The 24277-nt window shown below is 43.7% G+C and overlaps 1 protein-coding gene across 1 annotated transcript; it reads left to right on the plus strand.

Annotated features, from left to right (window-relative positions):
• Positions 1 to 23183: 23183 nt before the first annotated feature.
• LOC105666717 lies at positions 23184 to 23615 on the plus strand. The gene has a single exon (XM_012318358.2). The coding sequence runs from the start codon at positions 23184 to 23186 to the stop codon at positions 23613 to 23615; it is 432 nt and encodes a 143-aa protein (XP_012173748.2).
• The last annotated feature ends 662 nt before the right edge of the window (positions 23616 to 24277 follow it).

A 24277-nucleotide genomic window follows, 5' to 3' on the forward strand; every position in this document is an offset into this window, starting at 1 on the left:
GGATATGAGATGATGTGATTCGTTAAGGAGAAGTTTCGTTAGGAAAGTGAGGGACATAGGCTTCGTTGTTAATTAGTTAGTTGCTATGTTGGTGGGTGAGGAAGGATGCTAACTACCCTTGAGGTGATGTGGCTAGTGGGATATCTCGTACGTGACAAAACCAAAATTTCCGTTCTCAACTCGTGGAAGACAATAAACTTTAGAAAACCGTTCGGTGAAAGAATATCTGTTTGGTCCGAAGGATCTTAGATAGGAAATGTTTGAGATTTATGGGAGAGACTTGAGACTGTTGAGAGTGAGCGATAAAGAGGCGAAGACATCTGGCTGCCATCCTGCCCGCGATGTGTGGCCTGGTCCAGATAAAGAGTCGCCAGACGTAACAGCCGCTAAAAGCTATATCTTGCGAAAACTTATCTAACTATGTCTTTATATTTACCTAATTATGTTTCTATAACGATAGTAAGACAATGTAAATTGTAAACAGAGTCGGCAGTTGAACAAACGTTGGGGATCTTCACAAACATTTGCGAAAAAAGACCCCGACATTTTTTCATCTTCGATGGATATAAATGTAGCGACTCAGATAATTCTGTAAGAATATTTACCGTTCGTTAATCGAGTAAGAATATTTATCGTTCGTCTATCGAGTAACAATAATTACCGTTCGTCTATCGAATAATATTAATTAATTACCGTTCCTCAACCGAATAATTACCAATCGAAGAGTTAGTTATCATTTTGTCTATCACAGAGTTAGTTATCATTTGGTCTATCGAAGAGTTAGTTATCACTTTGTCTATCGAAGAATCATCATTTGGTCGATCGTAGAATCATCATTTTGTCAACCGAAGAATCATCATTTTGTCAACCGAAGAATCATCATTTTATCAACCGAAGAATCATCATTTTATCAACCGAAGAATCATCATTTTGTCAACCGAAGAATCATCATTTTGTCAACCGAAGAATCATCATTTTATCAACCGAAGAATCATCATTTTGTCAACCGAAGAATTACCATTTTGTCAAACGAAGAATCATCATTTTGTCAACCGAAGAATTATCATTTTGTCAACCGAAGAGTTACCATTTTGTCAACCGAAGAATTTTATATCCGTCAGTCTGTCAGTCAATTGTCAATATCGAAATCAAGTAAAATTTGAATAAATCATGACAAATTGTTAATTTACTTTCGAACAACTTTAATCCTCTCCCGTGTCAGTATTCCAGCGTGTAGCAGGTTAGCCGAAAGTGGAGTTTATTGCTATTTGCATTAAACGCCAGTTAACGCTAACTTCTCGTCGGCAACTAAATAAAACGTAACATATACAGCTTCGTTTTTTCCAGTAGGTTTTCTTTCTTTTTCTCTTGTCGTTAATATGTCTTTCGTCTTTAATATTAATGTTTACATTTTCTGTTTCTTTCGAGGAATGTCTTGCAAATGTACGAAAATAGCTTTTAACACCTGTTTAACAACGCCGCCGCCGTTGGTTAATTTATATGAATATAATTCGTTAATAGATAATTACTTGAAATCTAATATCTCTGAATCGGAAAACGTATGAAATATGTCTGTGGCCAGGGTCACGTAGGCCTTTTCTACGAAACTATTCACTTGAAAGGACCGACGACATATTGATGGACCCAACGACGCCTCGGCTCTCGCGATATTGTTTATGGTTCGACCGATATCTCAGGCCTTCTGTCCACGATACTACATATATTTATATCAAATTAAATTATGCTACGCACTAATACAAATGAGTATCTTTGACGCGTTGTTAATTAGAATTGTAATTGCATAACAGTAAAAAAGCACAGTTATTTAAATATTTTGTACATATTTTTTACTTATCTGCTTATTAAAATTAAAATTAGAATCTATAAAGTTGAAAAGAAGACATCTATTAAGTCCCGCAAAAATCTATCCTGAAATAGATACACAATTTATTTCTATATGTATTAAATAAACAGCGACCGATATAGCTGCCAATGTTTGTTAATGAGCTTGTTACAATTTATTATTCGGACAAAAATCTGAAATAGAAATATTTTGTTCTTGTTTATGTTAAATTACATTTTTGTTATATCAACATTTTGTTTTGCAATAAAGTTTATATGAGTTTAAAGGCTTTGTAATCCCAATATAAATTCCTGTTTACAACAACTTTGAGATTCGCATTATATTCAAATAACAATCGTTTAAAATCGGCAGTTTACGGGATACGAATACTCTTGTGACCCATCGCGTGTGAGGACGTAAAGTTAGGAAAGCTCTCTCTTGAGCAAAGAGCTCTCTCTTATGTCCTTAGATACATCCCATCATAGTTTTCCTCTGCAACATCATCGTGACGGAAAGTCATTCTCTCGTAAGGTCGCGTTAGCGAGTTACATAGTGTTTGTACGCACAGTGGATATTATACGTTTTTACAAATAGTTATTTCAGTAATACTTGTACGGTAGACAAGAATTGGCGCATTTTATTATCCAGTTGACCGCGGATTCGTTATTGAACCTAGGATCATTGTCGCTAGCTTCTCGAGTATCTAATTACCACGGTTAATTGTCAAATACTGTAATAATCATATTTGCACTAGTAAATATCTTATCAATTGCATAACAATAATGTATAATCCAAATGAAGATTCGTTTCACGCCCCTTACCCTAATCATAATGTGAACCTGACATATAAAAATCTAATACTCGTTGAAAATCACAAGATTCCGTTGCACAATCATCCTTCCTGCTATTGTGGAATCTTTCCAGACCAATTTCAATACAACCTAGCACTTACCGCTGTACAAAGTATATTTTCGACCGGTAAGTAATGTCAGAGAGAAAAATGACAGGGTTCAAACTTATCGTCCTGGTTGTTCCCGTACTGGCACTACACCATGCTATCGAGTACTAAGTTCAAGTGAAATTAGCATACACAAGAATCTGTAAGATTAGAGATCTTGCCCTATTTGGCTGTAATTTAGTATATATAAGAACTTATATATTTAAGCTGAAAGTTAGGGATTTGCAATGATTTGTCAAGCACTAGCATAGACTAGAATCTATTGAGTTCCACGCTACAAAAACTTATTTAATTGTACAATTCTACGCAACAGTTCATATGTACTTTTCTATGCGAGATAGGCAAGTATGAGAATGACAAAATCGCGCAATAGTGAAATTACTTGTAAGAGAAATTAACCGTGTCTCAGCAAGAGAAATTACCCGTTTACTACATCTTTTTTTCCTTTTTCCTTTTTCTAAGACATTCCGGGCCACTTCTGTTAAGCGTTAAGTAGACCACCGTGTGGTTTTAGTCAGTAACAGTTCGACACTACTACGCCGCTCCAACAGAGGACAGCGACGGGGTGACCCCACGTAATAAAATTATAACGGGTTTGGTGATATTTTAATGGTACTATAAAAGTGTATGATACATGTTGGTAAATTTTTCGTAAGTTTTCGCAAACCAGTTGGTTATTTGATTTATTTTAATCATGTTAGAACAATAATATATTAACTAAATAGGACAGTGCAAATAGTAAGGAATGTATCTCTAGAAACCATTTATTACATATATATTGTTCATATACATTTTATTCTTAAGATCGGTCGGTTTATATAGGGTGTGGCCGAAGAACATGCATATACGACACAAGTGGACATAAGGCGACCCCTTATGAAAAAGTATAAAGAAGGTTATTCTGCATGCGAAAATAAATTAAAAGTATGATATAAAATTTGTCAATTAGTTTTTGCGCTTAATTTTCAAGAAAATAGAATTTGAACGCCTTTAATTAAGAATTGTCCTAGTGTACACATGTATTAGATTTGCAAATTTATTTTCCTCGAAAACAAACCGTCTTGTGAATAATTTTTATTTTATATTTCTGACGTATTTTCACATGTAGAATAATCTGATTATTTACTTCCATCTAGTCTGGAACTAGCAATGTTCAAATACACTTAATAAATTTTCAAACACGATTTTCGCAAAAACGAAGTGTCATAAGAAGATCTTATGTTATAATTAGCGAAATTCAAGTACACTCGACAAACATTTGAGCTCGTTTTTATTGAGAACTAAGCCTCGCACGTTAAAATGTTATTTTCTTTGCTGCCAGATTTTTTCTTAAGGAATTACCTCCGTATGATACAATTACAGTATTGTTTTCAGAAACGAAATGGTTTAAAATATTTATTTATTATGAAAATGCTTATTTACATTTATTACAGTTAATGGAATTATAAGAATCTTAAAAAACGCTGTGGCGGCACGCGACAACAAATACCGCCATTCGACACTTACTAATACCGGACAACGGCAGCGCAGTGGTTAGCGCCTTAAGTTACGAACGTTCGAAACCCGAGTTCGAATCCCGGCGACCGGAGTCCGACTTTTCTACTACGCAATTAAATTAGAAGGAAAATCAGCAGTACCCCAGCAGCGACGTCTACAATCATCACGGACAACACATACCACCTCAACTCTAATATAATGATCACGATCCGTTATATCCGAGGTTATTGTTGATACAATCGCACATAATCATTCAAAATACCAATATTGTCTAAGAAAGGTAATATACACGGACTCCGGAATGCGCGGCTAATTCTATTACTACTACTTCTTCCGTTTTAATTTCTCTAATCCACTCTGTTGCACTGAGGCTTCGCCAAAGATTTCTTTCACCTTGCGTGTTAGAATAATCTTAACGTTAAGATAAGTAATCTACGGAAGATACAATGTTTATGTTGAAATAATGTTAGGTGATATTTATTAAACAGAATTACAGAACCAAATGTATTTAAAATATAAGTGAATGATATGACATAATTAACAAAGTGTGCAGGTAAAGGATTTATGGATTGTTGACAGTTGGCCAGTTACTCTCAGACTGACTGTAGGTAGTGACCCATGGTCTCTTAAAGATTTTGAACCCCACTCTCTATACAGTAGTGAGTATGACCTGTGTAAGTGCTCGTTCAAATGCCTGCATAGGTGTCTGTATAAGATTATCTGTTTCTATGTGTGTAATATCGTTGTATGCCCACATTGCGCTTACGTTCTTCATCGCTCTTATTCTGTTGTTTTATTTGTAGTTTCGTTAAAAAAGCTCTGTCTCTTCGTGTTTCACGCATGGCACTTTTTATTTCTTCTTTATTCTTATACAACAATTTTTCTCTCTCAGCTTTCTCCCTGGACACAGCCTTATGTTTCTCATCGTCCTATCTGTATGTACGAAACTTAATAACATTTTTCAATTTATAAAATGGCGTGATTTGAAATTGCAAATTCGATTTTTACATACACTGCTTCAATTCACGGCTCGTATAGTCCTAATGGTTTTGGTTTCTTCTTTTCAACCATAATGTATTCTAATTTTTTGTTCTTGAGTTCCTTCAAATCTTTTCGTAATTGCATAATACGTTTCTTCACATTTGAATAGCTCGAGTGGGCAGGGATGGTGGTGATGGGTATCTGCATCTTGCCCAACAGCGGGAGGGCTGCATTCGAGCAATTCCTAGACGGGGTTGACAATTGCGTCAGGCGATTCCTTCCCCACCGGGTGCTCCTCTTGGGAGATTTCAGTGCTCACTCCACTGAATGGGGGGGGGGGGCGCAGGACGAATGCATGCGGGCTAGCGTTGTCATAGTGGGCTCTGGAACTCGGGCTCCTGTTGGTGAACAGGGGCACCATTGAGTGAACGACCCGCGACGCGTTTAGACGGGCCGCAGGCTGGAAAGTGTCCGAGGAGGTTGAGTCACTCGCGGACCACCTCTATATATTTACGGGGGTGGATGATATTTCACCAAGGTGAAAGGTTAAGGAAAGAGACAGACATCTACTCGAAGCGGCCGCTATAGCGGTTACCTGAAGTGGATGCCGCCACGAGGGAATCAGGCGTGGAAGAGGGGGCTGAGAGCCTCCGCTGAGATATGGAGGCGGTGTGCGACGCATCCATGCCGCGATCCATGCCTGGTCTAAGACGGCGTGGTGCCGTTTATTAGTGGATACTTGATGTCGCAGAGCTCAGGATTGGATGTGTTCAGACTCAAATGCGGTAACAGAGAGTTCGCCGAAGACGGCTTTGCAACGAGGAAGAGATCTCTCACTGCTACAATACGTATCGCAAGATACGTTACTTGTTGCAGAGGGAGATCAAGTATGCCAAGGCCCAGGTTTGGTTGGACCTCGTCAAAGCAGTTAAGTTCGATCCTTGTCGAAGCCCATACGGGGCAGTTATGAGAAAGCTTCTCCCGAGCTCCCCCCTGTAACGGCAGAAATCGAGTCGGCGCTGCTGCTGGAAGTCATTAAGATGCTTTTCTCCCCACAAGATGACGTCGCGCCAGAACAAACACAAACAACATCTTGGGCAATGGAATGGGAGGACAAATGGCAAGTCACGGAGGAAGAGCTGCAGGAAGTGACCAGAAGAATGGCTTTCCGCGACGTGCCGCCGGATCCGGACGGACTCTCAGACCGGGTTTGGGTGGAAATAATGAGGGTTATGGTTTCCCAACTTCGGCGCCTCTATACGGGATATTGAAGGAAGGAATCTATTCCCGGGCGTGGTGGATCACTGGTCTTACTCCATAAAGAGCGCCGACCGATAATCTCGCCATCCAGGTACCGTCTGATGTTAGACAGGAAAAGGCGATGGTAGATGCATTTCGGAGGTCGACTACGAAACATTAAAAAAGAAAAATAATTTCACCGGCGGAAGGCAGTAAGGTCGCGGCGGTGGCTAAGAGACCAAGAAGAGTAGAGCCAACGTACGCGGAGATATGTGGAGGGACGGTGGCCTCCGATTACTCCGAAAGAGAAAGGAGTGACTCCGACGAGTGGTACGTCGCTAAAAGAAGAAGGAGGAAACAGAAAAGACGAAGACCACCGGAGTCGTTATCGGTAGGTGAGAAAGCGAGTGGAAGAGGCAGCGGAGGAGCCGGTAAAAGGATACTCCAGGGAAGGAGAAGAAAGGAAGCCATCCTGATCAAGGTCGATGAGGGCCGCGAGTGGATGGAGATATACAGGAAGATCATGGCGGTCAGAAGTACCATTGTGGGTACCACCGGCATGAGGAAGACGAAGGCCGGCCACATCTTAATAGAATTTGACGGAAAAGTCGCGGTAAATGAAGTGGCCGATGAAGCTCAAAGTGGCTCTCAGCGACAAATGAAGGTATCGGCCTTGGTGGAAAGAGCGATCATTCAAGTTAAAAATATTGGTCCGCTAACTGACAAAGAAGGGTTAGTGGAAGTTATTAGAAGGGATTGGGGGATATCCCCGGCCGATCAAGTGGAAGTAAGGGCGTTAAGGATGGCGCCGTGGGGAACGGGTAAGAACGGACCTGACGATAGCGGCGGCCAAACATGCAACAGTGCTTTAAGTGTCACATGCTGGGGCATACAGCAGCAAGATGTAAGGTGGTGTGCCCTGGTAGCGGCATACAGTACCTGAGCTCCCTAGGACCGTAGGGGGTTGGAGATTACGTTCAACCATCGCACAAGGCACCCAGTAATTTGCTCCCTGGAATAGCTAAGCCTGCAGGGGCTGTCGCTCGTCTCAGGTCGAACGGGGCACATTCTAAGCCCTCATGTCTCACCAAGACGGTTCCGGAGCAGGTGGGACCACTGCCATCACGAGTTCAAACCATTTGGCTATAATCTATGATTCTCGAAAGCGAGGCTCACACTTCCGAGGTACCCCCTCGTAAGAATTAAAATTTAATGTTACCCTCAAATTGATAACAATTTCTGGTAACACCACGATAACAATAATAAATAAATAGTTACAAGTGTATATAATAAATATATCCAATAAGTTCTAATTTACAATTTAAGTTAAATAAATAAATAAATAAATAGACAATGAATAAAATCTCTCTGGGACGTTCCTTTAATCATCTGTGGCGGCACATGAGCACGGAACTTTCCAACGGCTTCGCGACGCAAAGCGCTATATCTTCAAAGCGTAAGGCCGTCGCGCCTAATGTGCCATCGATATTCCTATGGTTCTTCCGCCGAATGTTTGGAAGAATGCACGCGCGGCAACCGCCGAGGTACGTCTAATAAACGCGTGTCTAGTAGGGATATCGAAGGGCAACTAAGAAAAGAATCCGTTTGGTTTTCGTACAAAGAGTCATTCTGCCTCAAGCCGCGAAGTGCGAAAGGTTCAGTATCATAGCGAAGCAAACACAAGCCGAGATACGCGATTATAAACTCTCGATGGTTAATAATAAGCGTGAATTGTATGAATTGTTGAATCTTTGTCGGCGATTCCTAATCGCTTGAGGACCCTCTCAGTGTTAGGCGCGATTGCGCCTCTACTGCCCAAGACCACCGGAAGAACCTCTCCTCCACTTGCATTAAACAGATCTTTAAGTGCTTTGAGGCACGGCCGATACTTATTAATTTTTTCCTTTTCTGCTTTGGCAAGGTAGTCTTTGTTCTCGTAGCGGACAGTAACGTCGACCACGAGAACCCTTTCCCCGTTTTTGACTACGAGGTCCGGTTTGTATAGACTACCTCCGGCCTTAATTGTCGGTTCTACGAATATCTCATTGTTCTGTTTATTCTTTAGTCTATCTCCGAGGAGAGATTTTACTTCATTCTGCCACTTGATTCTTAAACCTTTGGTGTGCTGACACAGCCCGAGTATGTGTCCAAGGGTCTCGGGCTGGGCTCGACATCTCCGACATGTAATATCCATATTTTTGTCGGCCCGTGCCAGCACCGATCTTGTGTAAAAGGTATTCGTTCTTACTCTAAGGGCATCGATGAATCTCGATGGCTTGAGCAGACTGTGATCCTCAAGCCACAGGTTGCCAGTCTTATTCTTAATGAAGTCAGAAACGCCTTGTCCTTGACTTCTTAAATCAGCCCATTGGCTGATGTGATCCTTTCTTAATCGCTTTCTTGCTTTCTCGACATCCTCCAAGGAGGCTGGCCAATTGATCCGTAAGGAGTTGGTCATCAGTTTTAATTTTTTGTTGGCTGCCTCATCTATTAAACTGGCGACTGCTGGATCGACCGAGTTCGCGATCTTAATAGCACTTCTAAGGCTACCGAGTTTAATTATATGTTCGAATCTCGGTACTCCTAATCCCCCAAGAGCCTTGGGGGTATAAAAGAAGCCTATAGCCGTGGAAGGCATTAAATGCAGGATGGTTTTGATTTCCTATCTGACCTCGCTGTCCAATAATTTTAGAACGGTGTCGCTCGGCGGGCTCACGAGTAAATGGTAAATGTAGCGAGGGAAGACGTATTTAATTAATAGTTCCAGCTTATGGCCCAGCTTAAGGGAGAGTTTCCTCACCCTTTTCACCACACTCAGAAGATCTGAAACGATTACACCGCAGTGAACGCCTTTCCAGGGTCCGATTTTGGCGCTAAGGTATTTAAAATCCTCGTCGGGATCTACTGTTGGTATTGTTTTATTCCCGATTTTAAGTTCTGGTTCTTTGATGAACCAAGTATCTTTCTTTGTCACCACCTCGAAGGTTTGGCATTTCTCAATTGACAAGCTCATTTGGAGGCTTTGCAAATAATCCATAAGTATGTTCACTTGGTGCTGTGCTTCCCTCGCGTCCGCTCCGAGTAGAACGACATCGTCTGCGAAGGCCAGAACAGGCACTTTGCGATATTCATTAATTTTTACTCCACTGCTTTGCTCTTCGATCTCTTCCAGCAGAGGCTCTAAACATAAATTGAATAGCAAGAGCGACAGAGGATCGCCTTGCTTAACTCCTCGACGGATCATACTCTCGACCCCGCCATCTTTGGTTTTTATATTTGTTTTAATATTCTGATACATATCGCCGATCAGATCGACGATAGGGGCGGGCACACCCTTTCTGGCCAGACAAGGTTTTAAAGCGGCGTGAGGCACTGTATCAAAAGCTTTCGAGATATCCACTATAGTGAATATCCCGCCGCTATTTCTTTTGCTGTAATTCAGGGCACAGTTTAAAAGCTCGATGTTAATTTTACATCCTCTTTCGGATGTAAAACCCTTCTGCCGCATATTTAATACAATGCCTCTTCTGATCCTCCCGTCGATAATGGAGGAGAAGATTCGGCCTAAAATTAGACTTATCGTAATTGGTAGCCAGTTCTTGACCAGGCTGCTTCGCTTGTTAGTTTTTGGAATAAGAGTTGTTCCATTTTCCTTCCGTACGGAAGGAAAATGAGAACAATAAGCCAGCATGTTGTAAATTTTGGCCAATATGACGGGCAGGCCGGGAATGGTTAGATGGTCTCTTTGTAAACCATCCGGTCCTGCCGCAGCCTTTTTTCTTATTTTACCGATCTTCTCCCCTACATCCTCAGCTGTTATCGGCGGAAAGATCTCGGATAGGGATAGGTTGGGGGCTCTCGTGACTGGAATCGGGACATACGTGGAGCCCACTTGTCCCCACAGTTTTTCGCAAAGCCCCCTCACTTCCTCAGATCCGGGAGGTTGCCTGGCTAGTTCGAGAAATGCCTGATCATTATTGACCACGGCATCAGCCAATCTCCTTGGACATTCGCGGAACAATTCCTGGCAACGTGCGTAGGAAAATCGCTTCCGTGAATTCCTGTTTTTTTTTCTGTTATTAGCTACTCATTTTTGTACTTTTGAATCCGTTTGGTTTTTATGCTTTTTAAAATTAATTATAAACTCGTATAGAGTTGTGCGTATAAATTGATCTAGTCTCTCTTTTAGTGCCTCTCGATCATCTTTGTAAACGTCCCAGATGAGAAACAACCAATCGTTAACCTCCCTTAAACAAGGAGCACCTCGGTTAGTTTATCAATCTCGCTTTTAAGTAAGAGCCTCCATTCTCGGGTAGACTCTCCTTCGTCAATAATGATCTCGCGGCGACCTTCAGGCGTTCCAATATTCACATTGCTTGAACCAACGAGATCGCACCCTCCCTCTGTTGCTAATGAGGCAGCCTCTTGGGAGCTCCCCTCACCAACTAAGTTTAACTTTTTTCTCTGGTATTTAATCTGATCTATGGTCTTAGTGGTGAGGTGCTTGCTGATTTCTTTATTAGGGTATTTATGACACTTATACATTTCCCAGAGCCCCTTCAGGAGTGCTACCTCTTCCACTTTCCAATTTTTTGTCGTTTCTGGGGGGTCCGCTCCCCTTCTTTTTATATTTCTGACGGCAGGGTGCGCATGCCGTTCGTGGGTGGATAGCCCTCTACGCGACCCGAAGCTCATGGGACAGGCCTCGCACTGAAACTCTCCTGTTATGGCCTGGCTGCTAGAGCCACTATACTTAGGTATGTGGCACCTAGCCCCATAAAGCTTCGAGAAGCCTTTCGAACAGTTGGTGCAAATCCAGTATATAGGGGCTTCCGGATGGTGTTGAGTTAGGTGCCTGTCCATGTCCGACAGATTTAAGAAGAAAAGGTTTACTTCCCTTTTCTCACATACTGGACAGGCGACCTGATTGCCCACGAGCGGCACCATTATAATACTCATAGCCGGGGATAAAGCCTGGTCGTCATCAATGGTCCCCTCCAAAGCGGATAAATCCGCCACAGCGCCTCCGGGAGACGCTGCGTCCGAGGCAGCATCTTCAAACTTATCGAATTTTTATACTTTATTTGTATTATGCTCGACGGTCCTTTCCGTCATGTCCGTTGCATTGCCAGGTCGTCATCAGCACGAAGGAACGAGTTCCTTAGTTAGATGCAGACTCCATTTCTTCCTTCCTTAAGAGATTTAAGAGACTTCCTTAAGAGAGTCATAGTTACTCCCGCCGTTTACCCGCACTTTTTTGAATTTGTTCACGTTGACATTCAAAGCACTGGGCAGAAATCTCATTGCGTCAACACCCTTGGGAGCCATCGCAATGCTTTGTTTTAATTAGGTAGTCGGACTCCCCCAGTCCGTGCCAGTTCTGAGCTGAGCGTTGAATGGCGGCCGAAAAGAACGACCGCGACGGTAAAACGGCCGCGGAAGCCTCGCAGCAAGGGAGATACGCGAGAGGCCAAGGCACGGGACCGAGCTCGGATCCGGGGTGCGCGACAATATCCCCCGAGAGAGATACGCCGTGTCCCGTTCAGCTCGCCCAGGCCCGGCACGTCAGCCAAACCCGCTTCCCGACCAAGCCCGACACGCCCCGCTCCTCAGAGCCAATCATTATTCCGAAGTTACGGATCCAATTTGCCGACTAGAGGCTCTTTACTTTGGAGACCTGTTGCGGATATGGGTACGAACCGGTGCAACACCTCCATGTGGCCCTCTCCTGAATTTTCAAGGTCCGAGAGGAAGATCCAGACACCGCCGCAACTGCGGTGCTCTTCGCATTCCAAACCCTATCTCCCTGCTAGAGGTTTCCAGGGTACTCGAACGCGAACGGGCAGGCGAGACAGTAGAAAAAGCGCCCCAGGAATATCAAGGTCCTGCAAATAAATCTCAATAGGTGCAGGCTTGCCCAGGATCTTATGGAAAGGTACGCGTGCGAGCATGGAGTGGGCATAGTGGTCATCTCCGAACCCTACAGGCGATTGCCGTATTGGTTTAACGAAATGACCGGAGTGGCATCGCTATGGGTCACTCTATTCAATGGGAGGCAAGCCATGAGCGGGACTAAGATCTGTGGAAACGGAATGGTCGGTGTTATGGTAGAAAGCACAATGTGTATCAGCGGTTATTGCTCCCCGAACTTACGGAAAGAGGAATTTGAGAGGTACATGGAGGAGTTGGAGTCGGTGATAAAGGAGGGGAAGACAAGGGCTCCGCAGACGATGGTGGCAGTGACTTCAACTCGAAATTTACAGTGTGAGGAGGTAGGAAGTCGGAGCCGAGAGGAACGTATTTGCTGGATGCAGTCACGAGGTACCTGATACCGACGGGACGATAAGGACGACGGGAGCTTGTTCGTTTAGTAGAAATGGTAGAACGAGCTTCCCGGATATTGTAAGCGTAAATGGACGGATGAGGCGGAAATAGAAGAGTAGTATGGTTACGGCATCATATTCCGCCACTGACCATTTTTATTTGCTGCATCGTTTTATGGAAGATGGGAGAAGGAGAGCCGAGGGTAGGATCCGTTTTAAATACTCGATGAAAAATTTTGTCGAGGAAAGATTCCTGAAGAAATTGGAAGAAATGACAAATTTTAACGACAAGGACGACTCGACATACGGCGATCGATTCCAGAAGGGATTGGAACGTACGTGTGTCGAGGAATTGAAGACGATTGTACCCTCACGAGGAAGAGGAGCCGTAAACTATTGGTGGAGCGACGAGTTGTCCGATCTGAGACGGACAACTCTGAAGCTCAATAGAAAAGCGCAAAGGTCAGTGGCTGCGGGAAAGAACAGCACTGTCCTGGTAATCGAATACAAGGAGGCGAGAAGAAAATGGGGCAGGGCAATCGTGCGCAGTAAGGAAAAAAGATGGAAGAAGTTCTGCGCGACCCTGGAGCAGGACCCCTGGGGGTGGCCGCACGGGGTAGTAAGAGCTAAGATTACTCGGGGCGGGTCTCCAGAGAGTCTTATCAGAGGCAGTGTCGCGGGGATTCTGGACGACCTCTTCGTCACGCACCTGGAGAGACAGATAGAGGATGGATGCGGCGCCCGCATCTCGAGGATATAGGACGAGAATCCGTATGACCTGCGAATTACGGAAGAGGACTTGCGGATCGCCTGGAGGAGGTGCGATCCGAAAAAGGCCGCGGATGTGGACGGGGTCCCGGTTCGAGTGATCAAGTCCATCATAGATCAACGCCCATAGATCAAAGCAGCCAACGGCTGCTCCTTTCCTTATTCAACGGTATCTACAGGAGTGGTTGAATTCCGGCGGTGTGGAGGGTAGCGAGGGTGGTGCTTTTGCCAAAAACGGCAAAGGACCCACTGCTATCTTCCTCCTATAGAGCGATCAGCATACTGCCGGCGTTGCGTAAGGTATGGGAGCATACGTGCAAGATGCACATCGAGAAGTGCCTGGGGAGGGACCCTTTCCATAAAGATCAATACGGGCTCAGAAGAAGTAGATCGACCATCGACACGCCCAGGAGAGTGTGCGGTATCGCGGAATGTTGCAGAAGAAGGGGCATAGTTTGTGTCATGGTTGCCTTATACATTAAGAACGCCTTCTATACTCTAAGGTGGAGGACGATATTGGAGGAGACGAGGGATAGACGCTTACCAGGCCAGCTGATGAGAATTCTGGAAGACTATCTGTCAGCAAGGAGGATAGTAGCCCATTGCCCAGAAGGAAAGATAAAGAGGTACATGTTTGCGGGGGTGCCTCAGGGGTTGGTCTTAGGCCCTTTGTTATGGAACCTGGTCTACGACGGATCCCTGAGGGCACTGGACTCTCTAAAGGATGTGGACGCGGTAGCGTTCACGGATGACTTGGCCCTGATCATTACGGCAAGGAAGATGAAGATATCGGGGACAGGGTTCGCGGTCTGGTCGAGAGGGCGATGTTATGGTGCAACGACGCAGGTCTTCAGCTGGCAACAGAGAAGACTGAAGTTATTTCATTGACAGGGAAGAGAATTCCGAAGATTTTTAACATAGAGGTCGGTGGTGGTAAAATCACCACCAAAGAAGAGATCAAATATATGGGAGTAACGCTGGACAACGCCATAAAATACTCCTCGCACTTGGAGAAGACATGCAACAAGGCAGAGAGATTCGCGAACGCGATTAGGGGTCTCCTGCTTAACGTGAACAGACCCGCCGATTTAATGAGGAAATTATATTATGGAGTATGGGAATCGGTGGTGTTGTACGCGGCGCCGATATGAGCATCTGCCCTGGAGAAGGGTAAGAACAAGAAGATGATGGTTAGTGTCCAGAAGGCGGCACTGGCGAGTACATCGACCGCATATAAGACAGTGTCGCATGGGGCGCTATGTCTGTTAACGGGCAGTATGCCAATACATATAAAGGCTAAGCTCAAGTGCGAGGAGTATGATGCCAAGAGAAGGCTGGAAGAGGAAGGGATGGCGGACAGGCACACCTAGTTAGAAGATAAAAAGAGAATCGAGCAGGTGGCTGAGGGCAGGTGGCGGATCGAATGGGCGTTCCACAATCCCAACAATTGGACCCGGAGGTTGATCAGTGATCCTTTGATCTTCGCGAGAAGGAAAAGAAGAATCAATCACTACGTTATGCAGAGCCTCACCGGACATTGAATTTTTAATTCGTACCGGTGTAGGATCGGGAAAGAGACCAGCTCGAGATGCTGGGATTGTGGGGACGATCCGGACGATGCCGAGCATGTCCTCCTTAAGTGCCCCAGATGGATCGAGGATAGGGCTGCACTCGAGATTGAATTCGGGATCGAGTGGACCGTGGAAGCGGACATCGTGACGAGGTTGGCCGAGGATGATCGGGCGTGGCAGAAGTTCTCAGAATTCTGCACGCGGGCGATGATCCTCAGGCAAAGGAAGGAGAAGGAGGTGGAATCGCGCGATGGACGCCCAGAAACAACAAGAAGACAAAGAAGACAAAGGAGATAGAAATATCTAGAAGACTGGAGTAGGGTACGTTGTGTAGAGGCCAACCCGTAGTATTATCGAATGATCGTACCGGGTTGGAACCTCGAGTGCCTTAGGAGAGAAAGGGGGAGGGGTTTTTAGTGGGTATTGCATAACATCTGCCGAGTCCCACATAATCCACGTGTAAGGGCACGGGGTATGCGTAATTGCATTTTCCCAACCTCAGAAAAAAAGGTACGTTCTGATGTTTCTGCTGGATGAGGTCAACAAGAGAGCCATTTCCAGCTGTCGCATTCCGCAATTTCCGTCCGCAGGTCCTCCTCCGTTACGCGCAGGTCTTGTATCTCAACACCTTGCGCCCGCAGGATGCCAGAATTATGGTCTACCTCCGACCGTTCCGCCCGAAAAGTGATCAAGAATCTTCGCAACCCTTCCTTGTCAAGACCCTCCGGTAGCACGTTTCGAGCCATTTTCGCTCTTATCACTTGGTCCGGCCTCCCCCCAGGGATCATGTTCCAATGTTGCGCAGAACTCCCTCCACTTCTCATCCTTACTGTGCTTGATCGCTCTTTTTAATTTCTTGCTACACTACGTGCACCCTGTTCTTATGCGCATTCATAGGTAATTACATTACCTAATTCCCTGATTCCCTCATTCTTTTCCTTGTCGAGGTTCAACTTTTTTACCAATGCATTCAACATCTGCATTGCCCCCACATTGCTTGCGTGAAATCCTTCCCTTCGTCTTCGGTATCACCGTAATCGTAACGTCTCTTAATTTCTGAGGTAGCCCTAGGCTTCTCCCTCTTCCTATCCTTTCTTAGCCCAGTCGCACTCATCGTTCTCGCCCGAATAAATCCACCGTCCCTTTACATTCAACTTGTTTTCCCAAGTCGCACGGGGTGGTGCCTTGGGATCAACCTCCTCCTCGCCGTTCTTTCAGTCACTTGATAACCGTCGGTGTCGAGCCTGGAAAGCCACTCGAGTCACCGACGGGCCCTGGGGACTCCGAAATCTCCTGCAGGAGGAGGCCCTGGATTTCTTCGAGGTGTCCTACTATTTTGTTCGTCCAATCCGGGCCCACGGCCTTAATGACGGATGGATCGTGTACACAGGGACGGTAGAATGTATAAGGAATGAAAATTAACAACACACGTAAAAGCGTATTGACTCATAGAATTGAATACTAGGATATCATCGAGTTACGTAAGATAAATAAAAAATGGAATAAAATGGATATAGAGGACGGAGCGAGTATAAGGTTTTGGGGAGTAATCGGTTGTTCAGTTAACTTCATGTAGCAGTGGGCTTTTGAAGTCATATCGAAACAGCAAAAAATTATAAACTTTGAATATCAACGACGACTTGGGTAAGGACTTTAGGTAAATCGAAATGGAATGATACTATGACGACGTGGGATAGGTAATTCGACGATGTCGTCGCCACCTTCATTAACTCCTCTATCCGCCGAATTAGTTCAGACCCTATGTCAGCTGTGTAAGATGTTGTCATTTCCAAGGCCAGCACCAGAGGTACATCTGCGGCAGTGGATATTAGCTTTATTTTTCTTCCCCTGGGTTGACCTTGCCAAGGACAAGATCCCATAGGCTAGCACTTATTCGACTCCGAACTCGCACTTTCCTGCGAGATTCCCAGCGCACGTCCGAATATGTCCTCCTTATTATTTCGCCGACAGAGCTGAATTTTCCTTGCCTTCCTGTCGCATCCAGTCCGCTCAATACCAGTTTTCTTACAAACTTTTGCGAACACACTCTGATCCACTTATTTTGTCGCCTTTCTTTGTTTTCTCTATAATTTCGGTTGCAGAGTATAGAGTGACGTGAACGCGTCCTTCCTGTCTGCCGCCATCTTCGGAACTCCTCCACACTTTACTCAATGCTGGGAGCACGCTGATCGGCTGCAATGATTATGTCAATGCCGGGTCCCTACCCGATTTGGAAATGAGGACCACCCTCGCCTGCTTCCGTTTTGCCGGACGAAAAGTGGAGAGGTCTGGGCTCAGGCGGGGATCCCCCCTGCAAGCGGACTGAGACAATCGGTGAGAAGCTAGACAAGAGGTGTTGGAGAGGTGACGCTCCGACCTGCTCTGCGAAGATCAGATCTGTGGCCACCGGGCCGTTAGATCGGTCCTCCCAAATTGAGAGGCTTGGAGGGATCGCGGACGGCTTCCGCTATCCGTTCGGATGATGCAGATGCTCGCAGGACATGGAGTATTCGGGGAGTATTTGTAGAAGATCGGAAGAAAGGTGATGAACACCTGTCACCAGTGCCAGGACATGCCCCAGCACACGCTGGAGTTTTGTCGGGAGTGAGAGGCACCCCTTGCATTCTGCGAATGGCGATTGGCGAAAGATCAGTTCTTCCGGACCTCTATGGAACTCCTAAGTACATTCATCACTATTGTTTTGATTTCGTTAGTGTTTAATCCCATTTCTTGTAGTTTTCTTTCGTTTTAGTGGTAACAACCTCTCTGTTACCAAGCTCTAGTGGTAGTATCGAACCTTCTTTCAAACCATATATTGTCTTAAGGTGTTCTAGACATGGGAGGTATTTGCCAATTTTTTCTTGACTCACTTTGAGGAGGTAATTTCTATATTCGTAGTGGACGGTAACGTCGACTAATCCTCGTTTTTAACTGCGAAGTTCGGCTCGTAACGATTACCCCTCGTTATTACTGTTGGTTCAACAAACACCTCATTCTGTTCTCTTAACTTATTGGCCAGAAAGTTCTTGACTTCATCGTGCCTTTTGATGCGTACGCCCTTTGTAAATTGGCATAACCCCATCACATGTCCCAGGGTTTCTGGTTGGACATGGCACCTTCTGCATGTTACATCTATATTTCTCTACGCCCTTGCTAAGGTGGTTTTGGTGCCAAAGATGTTTGTTCTCAAACGCAATGCATCGATGAAGCGGGATGGCTCTAGCCAATGGTACTCCCTAAGCCACGCGTTGCCCAATTTTTCCTTCGCAAAGTCAGCGACACCCTGGCCCTAACTTTTCAATCCTGCCCATTCCTTAATGCGATCTCCTTTTAGCCTCCTCTTAGCTTTCTCCATATCCTCCAAGCTGGCTGGTCAATTTATTGTCAGGGAGTTGGCAATTCTCCTTAATTTTTTCTCTTCGGCATCTCCAATTACCCTGGCCGCTGCTGGATCTAGTCAGGTTTTGATTTTTCCTAAGGGTACCGAGTTTCACTATGTGCTCAAATCTGGGTAGCCCCAATCCACCACAATTCTTTGGAGCTTAAAAAAATTCGGTGGCAGTAGATGGTAGTATGTGCAGTATAGTTTTTATTTCTTGCCTGACCTCGCTATCCATAAGCATTAAAACGCTTTCACTCGGGAGATTTGTTAGCAGGTTATATATATAATGTTCAAATTTGGATAATCCAGGGATCGATTCTAAATCTGAAAATCGAGTTTATTATAATAATACTTAAATAAAATACGAGGTAAACAACAATAAATAATAATTAATAACAATAAATAATAATGAATATCAAAGCCTTGTCTACCTGAAAATCGAGAGTCGATTTTCCACGTCCTAAACTGCGGTCGGTTTCTCCTGTCGAATCTATAAGTTTTGTTATGTCATCTGAGCGTTGTGTCTTTGATGTGGACATAAAAACGGCCCTTGAAAAATGGTCCATGAGAATGTGCATGAATTTCTTCGATGAGATGTTATTAGAATAACCTCCGACCGTATCGAATGACATTATTTCGAACGGTTTCTTAGCTGGTCCTGGTTTTGACATAAATTCAATCGGTCTTCTTGTTCTGCTTTTATTCTTAATGCAGATTTTGCATTGTTTGCAGAATTTGTCGACTATCTGATCCATATTTTTGAAGTAATACAAACGTCGCATTTTCTTTAATATATGGTTTCTTCCAATATGAATTCATGAATCTTTCCTTCTAGAACTATCTCATCATTTTTTCCCTTCCCTTTCGTGACTTTAAATTACTCATCAAGGATGATACAATTTTTTCACTTTTCTTTTCCTGGATGGGTTCCTTTTTACTCGATTTTCTCGCGGAAATCCTTCCTCGGCGAATTTGCGGCTGAGTAGTATCCTCACTTTCGAAAAGTTCAACTTTGTTAACAATTGCAATCGGCCTTCGACTAACATGTCCGTATCTTACATACGTCCTTATTATACACAAATTAACTGTCTTTAATTGTTTAGCATATCGAATTGGTTGAATAGTATTACGTACAATATTTAGAAATACCATCATTACCCAAGTTTTAATACAAAATATTTATTTTTATTACTTATAACCTTTGTTCTAAACATTGCATAGTTCTTTATTAATTATGCAGAGCACCAAACACGTATATTTTGATGAAAACGTTTCTCTAAAATATTATATTATTTACATAAATTAATTTAATAATTAACTTAAAAAAATGTACACGCATGTTTTATTCAAAGAGTTTAAAAACAGCAATAACGTGAGTTAGAACGTTCGGGACCTTATGAGACTCCTTTTACTAAAGGTATATTGATACGAATACAGTTTTTTCTTTCAAGAATTTATAGGAATTAAAATTCAAACCTTCAGTTTCTCCATTTACAACAATTCTTTACAGATTCTTTTTTGTATAATCCACAGAATAGTATGGAAGAATAGGTAATTTTAACATGAAATCTCTCTTCAGGTGTTTATTTTTTGGTACCACGTCTTCTTCTGATTGCTTATTAGTATCCACAGTAAGTTTTGACTTCAAATCTTCTGGATCAATATCAAATATTTGCAAACTTGTTTGAAGTATTTCAGTTGAATAATTGTGCAAAAACTCATCACCAAAAGTGATATTTGCTACAAAAATGTTACTGTCTGCACTACTATCTGCTAATTTAGTTGCAGTTGTATAATAGCCTTTCCGAAGAGAGTATTCTACCAGCATTCTATCAAGCCTTTGTCTCCGCCACTGATTCACAACGCTCGGTGCATTTCTGCATAATTCTATTGGGTGAAATCGGTCTGGGAAGTTCAGTGCTCCACAGACCGTGCACGTTCGTTTCTTGGATGGTGGATTTGCATTTTTGTCCAGGTTTACCTTTTTTCCTTATGTTTCTTTCCTTTTTCTCTGATCTTCGTATTGTCCCAAAATTCACATTAGGTAATTTGTTGATTGTACGCTTTTTCTCTTGATTTTATCTTGGATGTCGATAGGTAATCCAATGACAATCAAATGTATCCTCACGTCTTCAGCCATTTTCCTCTTTACTTCTAACATTAATTGTTCTTTCTCTAAGACATATTCAACGAACGATACTGAAAGGTATTTGAAGTTGTAAGCGTATCGTATTGCAGACCAGCCTTTATCGTTAAAATTTTGAGAAATGCGTCTCTCTAGTCTTCGGAGTTGTATCCTTCAGCTTTCAGCAAATTTGTTTCGTACCAATTTGCTGCTGTTTTCTCTAAATAGTTTTTTAAACCTTTGACTTTCTCCTCATCACTTTTGTTTTTATATTTTCTGCATTCCTCTTTATACTCTGATATCCAGTCTGTGGCTTTGTGGGTTCCACCAAATTGTTTTATGCTAAAATTTATTTCTTCTATGTCACGTTTATCTCGTTTTTGGAAAGTTTCTAGAATTTTTTCCATATCCAGACTGGACTTCTCGGTTTCCTCCTTTATTTTCCTTGTGGGAGTAATTTCTGTTTCCTCTAGGAAAATGTCTCGGAACACGAAGTTTGAGTCCGTATCGATGTATGACGCTGCCGTCTCGTCATCCATCGTGAGTTTAACGTTTCTATACAGGCCTACATTGGTTAGAGTGTTTGCGGCCTTCTTCACTGTTGGTGAACTGAATAACTGCTGATGGTAGTTTCTTTCTTCATATTCCGGGGGGAAAATATAGCATACTTCGTCTTCTGGTCTTCATATAGATTCTATACCCTCTATCTTCTCCCCTTTCGCGTTCTCTTTCATGACGATACGTAAGTTAACTTTCAGCGGCATGGCGTAGCGAAAATCGATTTTTAATGTTCAAATTTTGATAATACAGGGATCGATTCTAAGACTGAAAATCGAATTTATTATAACAATACTTAAATAAAATACAGAGGTAAACAACAATAAATAATAATTAATAAAAATAAATAATAATGAATAATAAAGCTTTGTACAAGGTCTACCTGACAATCGAGAATCGATTTTCCATGTTCTAAACTGCCACTCTTCATCTGTCAATATCCAATACTCTAAATAATACTTCCCTTCTTGTGACCGTGTCTATTTCTAATGCTCGAAATCCTTCTTCTTCTCTAACCGTCCGTCTGTGTAATGACTGTTTGGCAAATCGGTTATCCGTAACGATAAATAAGGTCACTATGTCCGTTAATAGAGAAAGTCCTTTTGTTTATCCGCGTTTGAATTCTTTGGAGGGAATATATATTTGGTCAACAATTCTAGTTTCTGCCATGGCTTTAAGGAGAGCTTCCTTACTCTCCTTACCATGTTCAGAATCTCGAGCACTATAATGCCACAATGGACGCCTTTCCAAGGCCCTATTTTAGCGCCCAAATACCTGAAGGCTTGGTCTGGATCTATACCCGGTATCCTTTCATTGTCGACTTTAATTGTCGAGTCTTTGATAAACCAGGTATCCTTCTTGGCTATCATTTGGAATGACTTTTATGAACTGAAATATTCATGCCAAGCCTTTTCAGGTATTTGCGAAGCTCGTCCATCTACCTTTGCGCCTCCCTCTTATCTTCCCCAAGCAAGACGATATCAGCTGCGAAGGCCAGTACCGAAACTTTATTTGCTTCGTTAATATTGATGCCATCGGTATTTTTCTCGATTGTTTCTAGCAGCGGCTCAAGACATAAATCTAGGATCCCCTCGGACTTTCACGATGGCCCAGGGGATAGCGGTGAGAGGAGTGGTCTCTGCCAATGCCCGAACTAACCTAAGAACGATTCCCTCCGATGGGAGAAGACGCAGAAGTGCTTCGGCAGTAATTCAAAAGGTGTCCCAGAGCAGCCCTGTTGAACGTCAGGCGGACTACCGTGGGGTTTTAGTCGGCTAAGTCCGGCATTACACAGAAGAGCGGGTGGAGGGGTGTCCATGACGATTTCCACACTTATAAAAAAAAAACACTGAGTAAAGTCTGGCAGCACACGTTTAAGGGTCTGATCGAGGAAAGCCTCGGGCTGGACCCATTTCATGAAGACCAATATGGGTTCTGAAGGAGGAGGAGCACTATTGACGCCCTGCGTCATGTGGTTGATCTTGTCGACTGGGCCAAAAGAAGAAATAGAATCACCGTGTCGGAAGTAGTTGATATGAAGAACGCGTTTAATTCCCTTAATGGAGCGCGATTTTTCGGAAAGCGGATGTTAGAGGGATATCCAAGAAACTATTGACGTTCCTCTAAAATTATTCCGAGCATAGAAGAATTATAGTCAGCACGACGGGAGGAACAGTTAGGAGGAACGTGTACGTGGGTGTTCCTCAGGGATCGATAATGGGGCCGCTGCTCTGGAACCTGGTGCACGACGGTCTATTAAAGGAGTTAAAGACGATCCCTCTCCTGAACGCGGTGACACTTGTCGACGACTTAGCGGGCATACTTAACATAGCTAAGCAGGACGAGGCGACCTTGAAGTGGTGTGTCTATTGTGGATTAAGGATTGCTCGTGATTGATGATGTTCATGACGGGCAAAGCGGATCCTTAAGGTAATCGAGATGAACGTCAAGGCATACCTGCTGACGACGAGGCAGGAAGTCACATGCCTTGGGGTCCAGCTGGATTGGAATAGGAGGTTCGGAGTTTACTTGGAAAAGGTGTGCGGGAAAGCCGACGCCCTTATAGGAGCATTTAGACCTTTGCTCCCCAATGTCAACATGCTTACCGGCTCTGTGAGAAAACTCCATTATGGGGTCCGGGAGTCGGTGGCGTTACATGCGGCGCCTGCATTGGCCGAGGTAGTAGAAATTAAGAAGAACAGCAATATCTTGAAAACGGCCCAAAGGGTCGCATTAACAAGAGTTTCGACGGCCTACCGTACCGTGTCCCATGCAGCACCGTGCGTGCTTATTGGCATTATGCCTATTTATTTCACAATTGAGCTTTTGACAGAAAAATACCGCATTAAGAAGGAAGATCATCAGGAGTAGTATAACATTGAGACGGCACAAGCGCTGGTGCCGTCTTGGTCTATCAAGATAGGATCAAGGCAGTGGACGAGCATTGTGGAGAAATGGAAGGAGGAGAGGTGACTTTACAGAGGAGACAATTGGATGAAGCGACTGGTAGCGAATGTATGTTTATTCAGAAGAATATTTTATTTACTTTATACGAGGAATATTGATCATTTCATCATGCAGATCCTGACAGGACATAGGATCTTTAATGTTTATCATAAAACGATTAATAAGGGCGGGAGTAACTATGACTCTATGACTATGTAACTATGACTGCGGTCCTTGGAGTGTTGTAGATGCTCGAAGGCAGGGAAGATTTCGGTCTTGTCTGCCCAAGTCGCACTCCTACCTCCTAGTCGTACCGCTGGTAGCATGCCCGTCGCATGAGCGTGGGGCGGACTCCCCCGGATGTGTAGCTAAATGGAGTGCGGCGACGAAGGAGCGACAGACGAATTATCTAACGGTCTTCCGAAACGGCTGTTTGGAGCCGTGAAGAAATGGAGTCAAAAGTTAAACAAGGAACTTGTTCCTTTGTGTTGTTGACGAACAGGAGAGCTAATGGTAATGATCTGTTTACGGATTGGACCGTCGAATGAGAATACACATAATATACCAAAATTCGATAATAACTAAGA

Source organism: Bombus terrestris, unplaced genomic scaffold (assembly GCF_910591885.1).
Source record: "Bombus terrestris unplaced genomic scaffold, iyBomTerr1.2, whole genome shotgun sequence".
Classification (NCBI taxonomy): Eukaryota; Metazoa; Arthropoda; class Insecta; order Hymenoptera; family Apidae; genus Bombus; species Bombus terrestris.